Source organism: Austrofundulus limnaeus, unplaced genomic scaffold (genome assembly GCF_001266775.1).
Source record: "Austrofundulus limnaeus strain Quisiro unplaced genomic scaffold, Austrofundulus_limnaeus-1.0 Scaffold181, whole genome shotgun sequence".
Taxonomy (NCBI): domain Eukaryota; kingdom Metazoa; phylum Chordata; class Actinopteri; order Cyprinodontiformes; family Rivulidae; genus Austrofundulus; species Austrofundulus limnaeus.
In genome coordinates, this window is record NW_013952583.1 from 610,138 (window position 1) to 620,419 (window position 10,282).

Consider the following 10,282-nt stretch of genomic DNA (forward strand, 5'->3'; position numbering starts at 1 on the left):
CCACAAACATAAATATATTCCAGTGAAATATATTTATGTTTGTGGTTGTAATGTGACAAAATATGGAAAAGTTCAAGGGGTATGAATACTTTTGCAAACCACTGTATATTTGTGATTAAAATGGGTCTTTTTTAAAATCTGGTTTAAAAGAAAACGATTAAATACCTCTCTTTTTTTGAAGGAATGCAAATCACCTGCTGTCTTTTATGCCTGTGGTTTAGACTGAGATCATCATGAGAACTGTGATGTTGTATCTGTTTTGGTCACAGGTTTGGTCAACACTGTTGTTTTTAAATGTGCTATAAATAAACTGACAAGTTGCTAAATCTCGTATTACATCAAATATTAGTTTAATATCTGTAAAACTGACTGAGTTGTAGGAATTCCTTGGCCACCTCTGTCTGCCAGGTGGACTTGATAAGGCGCTATATAAGTTCAAGCCATTTACYATTTTACCATCTTTGTCGTTTAATGTTGATTAGCAGTGACAATCATCCTGAATTAGTAGATGTAGTGGTTCAAAATGACTTTCTGAAAATGTCCTTAAAACCTGCAGTGCTTCATGAGATACTTTGTTGACTCCCATCAGTTGATGCTAAAGTTTTATGTAAAAGGCAGTGCTTTGAGTTTGCGTTGTGGATGAGTCTTGGCTACTATCACATCAAATTTTAAGCACAATGTCTGTAAAATTGACTGACCTATAGCCATTTTTTTTTGTTTTCTCAGATCAGTTTGGCTGCGATGTCCATCTTGAATTGAGCTTGCTCCACAAGTTATTCAGTTTTAGATGTACATCCGATTAATTTTTTCTTAAAAGTTAAGAGAATTATTAAAAACGCAATTAATTGGAAGAACTGTAGATTTTAACCAATTTATGGAGTAGTCTGAAACTTTTGAGAATGAATKAATTAATTCAATTACCATATATATGGAATTTCCTGAATGCTGAAGAAAGAGTAAAATATCATCAGCATAAAGACTAATTTTATGTTCTATATTCCTATCCTGAATGCCTTTAATATCTGCAGTTTGCCTAATAGCAGCGGCTAGTGGTTCAGTAAATATTGCAAACAATGAGGGTGACAGTGGGCATCCTTGCCTGGTGCCCCTCTGTAAATAAAAGCTAGAAGATATATGATTATTTGTCCTAACACATGCTGACGGTAAGTTATATAGTATTTTTAACCAATTAATAAAATTATTCCCAAAACCAAATTTGTGCAAAGTTGCAAATAAGAATTTCCAATTTACTCTGTCAAATGCTTTCTCTGCATCTAGTGACAAAATAGCTGTTTCCACATTTTTAATGTATGAACAATCTATTAAATTATATAATCTGCGTGAGTTTGTAGTTGAGTGTCTACCTTTAATGAAGCCGGTTGGATCAGGATGAATAATGAGAGGAGTAATCTTTTCTAATCTTTTAGAGAGGACTTTACAAATTATTTTAACGTCAACATTAATAAGTGAAATCGGGCGATAGCTGGTGGGTAATACTGGGTCTTCGCCCGGTTTTAACAACAGATTAATGTTGGCCAAATTCATGTGTTGGAAACCTCCCATTTTCTTCTGACTCTTGTAGCATTCTACTAAATACTGGTGCAAGATTATCCCAGAACACTTTACAGAATTCCACTGGGAATAAACTRATAATATTTGGTTTTTTCTACTGAAGTGACAAAAAAAAAGAGTTTTTTTTCTTAAGTTTCATAAAGATCCATTTGATCGTACAGTTAGAGACATTCATTTCATCAGTTTTAATTTAAATTTATCCATTGGTACATAAGATATTTGGAGTTGACTGATATTTAGTTGTCATTTGAGGATTATATTCAGAAAAAAATATTGAGAGCATTTTGCTTTGTTCTAACAGAAAAACTCAATCATAAAAGAGCTCATTTGTTTGTTGTCTTGAACAGAGAAGCTGCAGTTGAAGGCTTTGAACAGCTGGAGGCACATTTGTGTTACTTTCAGGCRCTGCTGCAGCTCATTATTATCTGTAAAGTCACACATACAGTTTATAAAGTCAGTTCAAGTCAAACTAATGCAAATAATGTATTTATTCAGAAGCCTTTGACTATATTTCCCCGGTGGTACATAAGGTAAAAATAGATACATAAAACATTTTTATTATTAGTCGACAAATACTTTGGAATGTCAGGCTTTTTCATTTCTAAAATTGTTTTGMATTTACAAAAATCGCAGGTGCACAAGAAAATAATAATAATAATTAAAAAAGGCCATCTATCCTTAAGTGGGACAGAAACCGAGGAACACAATTTGAGCTGAAACTTCTCTAATAAACACATAAGATCACATCCAGGAGAAGACATCCATCATAYAAACAGTACAGAAATAACCTTCCGGGTAAGATTCAATATAAAAGTGGAATTCCTTTGGTAGAAAACATTGATATCTCAGGGAAACAAAAGTGTGCTGGATGTAAAGTGTTTGCATCTTGCAGTGGTCTGTCTGTCAGACCGGTGGTCAACAGGACTGAACATTCACCTCTTATAGAGCTGCATAGTCTCTGCAGAGGACTGGGCTCTGGAACCTCTGACAGCATGAAGCTGCTCATTCACAGGTCGATCTGTACAGAACTTTGGTTCAACAAGTTTTTAGAGTGCTGGGGGGCTGGGGGGGCTCATCGCGCGCCATGCGTCCAAGTGTAAACAATAGCGTTACGTTACAAATAAAACAGTGACACCAAGAAGAAATCTATAGGACTCTCCAGCCTTGTCTTGTGCATGAAATGAGGCTAAATTACTGCCATGCACGCTTAATTTGCAGCCAGCGCGAGTTGATTCAGAAGATTTTCAGCCGTTTGCCGATGGCTCTGCCCGCTTTGGGCGCCCTCTGGCTCGGCTGCTCCCTGGAAAGCGGGCAGTACTTGATGGTGTGCGCGTTGTCCCCGTTGGCGCTGCACAGGGGGCAGGTGTACGCGCGCAGGATGGGGCACAGGACCCTGCCGTCCGCCGCCTTCAGGATGTGGGTGCCGTACACCTCCTCCGGCGCGCCGTTGTTCCGGCAGAAGACGCACACCTTCGGCTCCGGCTTGGCCCTCTGGCTCTGCTTGCGTCTCCGCTCCATGGCGCACAGGTCGAAGCCCGGGAAGCTCCCCGCATACGACGGGGAATCCCTGCCTTCCAGCTGAGGGTCGGCAGCCGGGTGGTCGTAAGGTCTGAGGAGAGAGATGCGCTCCTTCAGGTCGTAGAGGGAGATCGGCGGGGAGCCCGGGGCCGCGCAGCAGCAGCAGCAGCAGCAGTCCGGGTGCGCGTCACCGTCTCTGCCGTGGCCGATTACGCAGGAGCAGACCGGGGAGTCATCCTCCAAACCCAGCGTCGCCTTCAGGGACTCTGTAATGGAGTTGGGGTTGCAGGATGGGCTGTTGATCTTGTTTTTGGCGACGAGAGTCGACAAACCGAGGTAGTCGTTCCAGAAGTTAAAGGTGTAATCATAAGGAGAGCGCACGTCCAAGAAATCCATCCTGTAACGGAGCTGGAAGTTTATCGTCCACAGAGGTGAAAAAGCCTTTCGGGTTGTGTTTTTGTTGGCATTGGGAGCTGAACTTCTTCTCTTCTCTTCTGTTGTTGAGTCCAGATTGCAGAGCGGTCAGTGTGTAGGAGCTGACMAGTTCTCCTCGAATAAAAGACGGACGGAGGCGGGGTTTCTCCCTCCTGCCCCCCAGTAGGAGGGTCCAGAGCAGAGGGGCTTCACATGGGAAACACGCCCCTCTAAATCCATCCTAATGAAAACTTCCCTCTTTGTGTAACAAGAAAGCTTTTCTTCATGTTCGCTAAGAAATTATGATCTTAAGATTTTATTTTGACACATACGATGTTTTAAATGAAACTTTCAATAAATCCTCATATAACTACTTTTGGAAGATGGCTGCCCCAGTTAACTGACCTTAAAAAAACACACAAAATGCCCATAATGTCAATTTCACAGATCAAACCTTAAGAAACCTGTGTTTTATAAATCTGATTTATAACATGGAGATATTGACTTTTTCAATGTCTTCAAAAGGAGAAGGGATTATTTTATTTTATTTTATTTTGTGGATATATCTATAAATGATAAAAGTAAACAAATTGACTTTGTGTTATTTACCCCAGCTCTCATATGTTCTTTTTTGTGTTATGTTCTTTACATAAAAATAAATAAAAAGAAAGTAAAAGAAAAAGAAATCTGTGTTTAAAGCTTGACCATTGTAGTCAACTGTCTACAGTATCTGTTAGCAAAATATATGACGAACAACTAAGCAGATTTTAATAAAACTCTCAGACAATTATCATTGGATGGATGCACATCTGTAACTCACTGATCTGTTCACTACATCCAGCTGATCGAAATAGTCTGATCAACAGACACAGTGTGAAGAAATGTTTTAGAGAAAAGGTTTGATTCAGCCGCAATGACAATAAACTGAGTTTGGAGAAGTCAAGAAAAGTCTTTTAAAGGAGACATATGTAGAATCCACTTTTTCTTTTCTGCTGTTAAATACATTTTGTTGTGGAGTCTCTAGTGCAAAATATTTTAATGTGGTTTCTCCTGGTGCTGTGTAGATATCTTTATAATTTTCAGTTTTCTTTATTTTTCTATTATGTTTTCTATCACATCACAGTATTTGCGACAAAACAGCCAAATAAGGTCTGAAGTTACCAGCTACAGTTTGGTGGTCTTCATTCTCCTCTGGYTCTGGGTCAGACTCTGGCTCCAACATGTGAGACTGGATGGACAAGTCTTCCCTCGTTGACAAATTTTTAATTAATTTGTAAATAAAATGTTCCTGCGCCACACAATAGTCGTAAACCCCTAATCCAGAATGGACCATTCTGGAAACTGGGGTAGGTGTGAAGTGTCTTGTTTGGATTTAAAGGGATCCCCGATTAGTTGTAACATTAGACTTTATATGATAAACATAAATTTTAACTGTAAAATAAAGACTGTAAAAATACTGTAGGATGTTCAGTTTTTATCATTTTTAAACTAAAAGTTTAAAAATATTTTCAATGGACGGGGCCATTTTATTTACACGCAAAGCATTCTGGGTAAATGATGACATCAACTAGGTCATCGGTACGAGGCTGCTAGCGAGCTATATCCACCCTGAAGGTTAATCTTGGACAATATCTGATGATCGACTCTTTTAAATGAAACCAGAGAGCGTTGACAGAGAGGAGAAGGTAGAAATGACTCAGCCTGTAACTGAAAATATAGATGGAGGACAACAGAGCTGCTTCATGGAAGAAGAACCTCAGTTTAGCCTGTTAGCTTTAGCGTTAACCCCGACACTATCACCATACATATGTATTAGCTCAGCACTATTCTCCTCCCATCACTGAGGTCCTCCATCCACATGACAGAGAGGGGAACGCAAAAATGACTCAGTCTGCAACTGAAAATATGGATGGAGGACCTCAGTTTAGCTTGTTTGTCACGCTAGCGCTGAGCTAATACATATAAGGCAATATAGTGTCAGCGCTAGCACAAAGGCTAACAGGCTAAGCTGAGGTTCTTCTTCCATGAAGCAGCTCTGTTGTCCTCCATCYATATTTTCAGTTACAGGCTGAGTCATTTCTACCTTCTCCTCTCTGTCAACGCTCTCTGGTTTCATTTAAAAGAGTCGATCATCAGATATTGTCCAAGATTAACCTTCAGGGTGGATATAGCTCGCTAGCAGCCTCGCACCGATGACCTAGTTGATGTCATCATTTACCCAGAATGCTTTGTGTGTAAATGAAATGGCTCCATCCGTGATAAAATATATTTTAAAAAAATTTACAAAACTAAACGGCCTACAGTATTTTTACAGTCTTTATTTTACAGTTAAAATAAACGTTAATCAAATAAAGTTTAATGTTACAACTAATCGTGGATCCCTTTAAAGAGACAGTCTCAAAATGAGTTGATCTGAGATACACCTCAGAAAAAGGGTGAACGAGGGGCTTGTGGAGTTACAATAAGGAGGAATTCAGACCAAATCATTGCAGTTCCACTTTAAATGTAGACCCCATCTGAATGATTTAAATATGAAAAAGAAGGATTTAAAAGCAGGATATCAATATAAACCAACTTATGAACAGTGTATAAACTGTTGAGCATATGATGGTGGTACTTTGATGCTGTGGTATTAGTGCACGGCACAAAGGAAACGAGTTAATGAAGGAGAACTTCCTCACAAATCGTAACTCCCACAAAACTGGTTTCTGAATCGATAATTCAAGTGAACAAAGAGGCTTCGGAATGAAATCATTATAAAAACTTTACATTTAATGGTTCACACGGTAAACAGGGTCATAAATAATCTTGGGGCTCCAATATATACACTACTTTTAGCTTTGCTCCCTTCTGCAGGGGTCATCTTAGTCAACAAACATGCATGAAAGATTTGGCAATTGTTTTATGCTGGATGCCCTTCCTGATATAACCTGGGCTCAAACCTGTAACCTGAGGATTATAAGACTGAGTACTGACCACCGAGCTACCACAGTCTGTACACATAAACTCACTCTAATATTTAGTTAAATATCCCTCAGCAAGCTGCATATTTTGTGTTGCAATTAATATTTATTATTAACTTTTATTTACTCAGGCAAGTTCCACTGAGATCACTCATCTCTTTTGCAAGGGAGGCCTGGGCCTGAAGGCAGCTTAACATGCATGTTTTTGGTTTCTGAGAGGAAACCGAAGTACCCAGAGAAAACCCACACAAACACGAAAACATGTGAACTCCACACAGAAACACCCAGATCTAGCAGGGGATTGAACCTTCTTGTTGTGAGGCGTCAGTTAGCTAACTGTTAACCTTTTGATAAACTTCTGACTGGATATTTGTCCACTTTTCATCCACTTTGATGCTACCACTACGTTTAAAGAGTAAATAATTTTGACCCAAGTGTGGATTAAAAGGAAAATCCACAGTAAATTCAAATTGTTCACCTAGTTGTTGATTTAAAAATTCCCTGTAGTTCTTTGTTTCATAATCATTCTCACCTGGATTGTCAGGTTTGTGTTCAGGAGAGGACTCCGGGAGGAGGCAAAAATCTCAAAGAATATGGAGATTAAAAACGGGAAACTGGTTTAATTATGCAATAAAGATGCTGACGTGGCAGAATCTAAAGGCACTTCGTGTAATAAATGGGAAAAAAAACACAAGGAGCACGAGGGAAGTTAAAGGCACAGTGTGTAGGATTTTGTCAATTCTTTTAGCCGAAATTGAGATAATCACTAATGACAATAATAAAAAACATGTCTAATCATTGCAGACAAAGACCTTGTTTTATTATTTTTACCTTATAAAAAGCTGTTTATATCTCCATGGTCGCGGGTCGCCACACAGGCAACCACCATCTTGCACCGCCATCTTGTCTACGAAGGCTCATGAAGGACAAACTGCGGTGGCGGCGTCAAAAACGGTTTTAGTTGTAATACTATAAATGTAATATTTGTTGTCTGTCATTGTAGCTGGGATAATTTTACTTATTAAAGCTCATAATCTTACCACTTGAAACATCACTAGCCCTGAAGCTGCTGGTAGACATCGCGGTTGGAATTATCAAAGGTTTTTGACACCTGAGAGACACCGTAGCAACTCCTTTGTGTTTGGAAGTGGGGGGTGGGGGTGGGGGGAGGACCAGGGAGGATGATTCAACCACTCAACCATTAGATGTCGCTGAAAACAACAAATCCTACACACTGTCCCTTTAAACCAGACTGACTTGAGGAAGTAGAGAAAAGACAGTAGGAGACACTAAACGAGATGACAATGAGAAACACCTGGGGAGAGACAGGAGGATCAGGTGGCCACACAGGGAAATAAAGAAACACCAGAAAGAGAGAGAAACAAGAAATAAAACTGAGAAAAGAAAACCACAAAACCCTACATGAATAAAGAACAGTTCAAATAAATCAACAAAAACCCAAAATTCATTTCTACACACATGGGGTGTGAAAATGTAAATTTTTGAATATGATTATAAGTGTATCAACTTTACTGTAAATCATGCAAAAAAACAAGATATGTGTCCAAATTCTAAATGTGCATGCATTTTTTTCAAAACAGGTTATTTCGGGAAAAAAAAACCTCTTCTCCAAGTTTTCGGCAGGACCAGACAGCCCAATGCATGAAAAAAATCATGTTGGTGAGACAGATATACGTACAAATAAATTATCATCAGAATACACAACAGGGTCGATTTTCAGGGTCACCTCTGGCTCTGCATTCACAAAGGAAATCATGAGAGAGCATTTAAAAGATGAATGGCTGCCAAAGCACAATAGGTAAATTGCGTGGGGAGTGGGGCTGGGGGGCAGTGAGACATGTGGCTCGGCTGCTTGAGCCTTTAGGACTGAAAATGCGAAACAGGTTTGGCAGCAACAAAGAAAGTATTGAAAATGCAGAAAGCATTTTAGACTTCAAGAGATGAAGTGGAAATCCTACCGTAGGGCAGAAACATGATTTCTGGCATAGAACTCCTYGTGTGTTTTCTTCCCCCGCAAACACTAACAAAACAATGAAACAGTAAAATAATGAAACCTAATTAAACAGGATAAATGAGTAATAGATACACCGGGAGCAGTTTCAGCTCAGTAGTGGTGCAGTAATAAATCACTCTGCATTTATTAATGAAAATTAAACAAAGACTTGGTTAAAAATACAGTATTTAATTTAGATTTTTTTTAAATGCTCTGTGTTTGAATGTGTTTAGGATGGTAGTGAAGGTGTGTGTTTAGCAGCATTGCAGCTGTATTAGATTTATTTTTTTCTTCTACGTACCAGAAAAGACTGTTTGGCCTTGAGTCATAAAGTAAAATGAATTTATAGWATTCACAGAATGTGGTTAGGAGGAGGAATAGGTTATTGTTCCAGTATGAGCTCTGTTGTGTATTTGCCTCAGCTACAGCATTTTTTCTTTTTTATACCAACATGAATAAATTTACAATTCAATTTATAACCATGAAAACGTTGGTTGTGCTTCAGTTGCTTCAAAATTAAACTGAGAAAAGGGGCTTCTATATGGAAGCAAATGCAACTTGCAAAAAAAACCAAACAAACAAAAAAAAGAGTTAGAAGAAAATGTTATTAAAGATTATTGAACAGTTTGTTAAAATGCAGTTGCAGTCATGTCATGTTTTCTGTGATTAAATTATTTTTTTCAGATTAGTAGAGGTTGGAGATGCTGTTAGGGTGAAAAACACAAGCACTGATTCACCCTCATTACTGTCTTGATCAAAAATTTTGTTTTGTATTTCGTCACGCCGCTTTGAAATAAAAAACACAAGTTACACATCAAAAAGTGTGGCTCTACAGGGAATAGTAGGTACTTTACACAACATACTATAGAGAAAAGTAGCAGAAAACAGGGGGAAATAATTATAATATGAAATCCAAACAGATGAAAATTGCTTCGTCTTTGAAGCTCTACAGATAAGACTTAGGAGTGGGTAGAAATAATTCATCAGTGCATTGCAATATACTGTATCTTTTTCCAATTCAAAATCGATTCAGAAAATCCTCTGAATCGATTAGATCCCCTGGTCAGTTTGGTTTTATGTTTGCACTCCATACTTAAAACATATATTATTGTGCTACTGCTTTATTTTCATATATTTTATTTCTCAAAAATGTTAAATCATAACATTTCTGTTTATATGGGCAAGAAAATAAATATTTAAAGATTATCCTTAGGGTGCGGCACAGTGGCTTAGGTGGTAGAACTGTTGCCTCTCAGTGAGGTTRCTGGATCAAATCCTGGCCAGGGACCCTTCTGGGTTTTGCATGTTCTCTCCGTGCATGYGTGGGTTTTCTCCCACAAACCAAAAACAAGAATGTTAGGCTAATTGTTACTCAATTTGTTGTCAGGTGTGAGTGAGAGAGTGAATGGTTGTTTGTCTCTGTGTGTCTCTGTGWGATGGACTAACAACCTGTCCAGGGTGTAGCCCACCCCTCACACTGTGACTGCTGAATGTATAGGTGGATTATCCACAAGGCCTCTAATGAATTATTTGTGTACTTCTTATGAAATTAATATCAAAGCCTTTAAAGTAATATGGAATCACATTGTGACCTAAAAAATTGAAATCAAATTGAATTGTGAGGTTAACAATACCCAGCATTAGACTTTGAATTAGAAAAAAGCCGTTTCAACGGATAGTTGGACATTTTACATTTATTATATTCATATATTTTTTAAATAAAATTTCTAAGTTGTAAGATTTTTGGAGATTTTTCCATAAAATCTTCAGACGGTTTATGTCACACTGTAACTTTTGAATC

The 10,282-nt window shown here is 38.3% G+C and overlaps 1 protein-coding gene across 1 annotated transcript; it reads right to left on the reverse strand.

Annotated features, from left to right (window-relative positions):
• Positions 1 to 2,026: 2,026 nt before the first annotated feature.
• LOC106524286 (nanos homolog 1) lies at positions 2,027 to 3,630 on the reverse strand. Its single transcript, XM_014018027.1, has one exon. It carries the CDS (start codon positions 3,484 to 3,486, stop codon positions 2,806 to 2,808), a length of 681 nt encoding a protein of 226 aa, XP_013873481.1. The 5' UTR covers positions 3,487 to 3,630; the 3' UTR covers positions 2,027 to 2,805.
• Between the last annotated feature and the right edge of the window lie 6,652 nt (positions 3,631 to 10,282).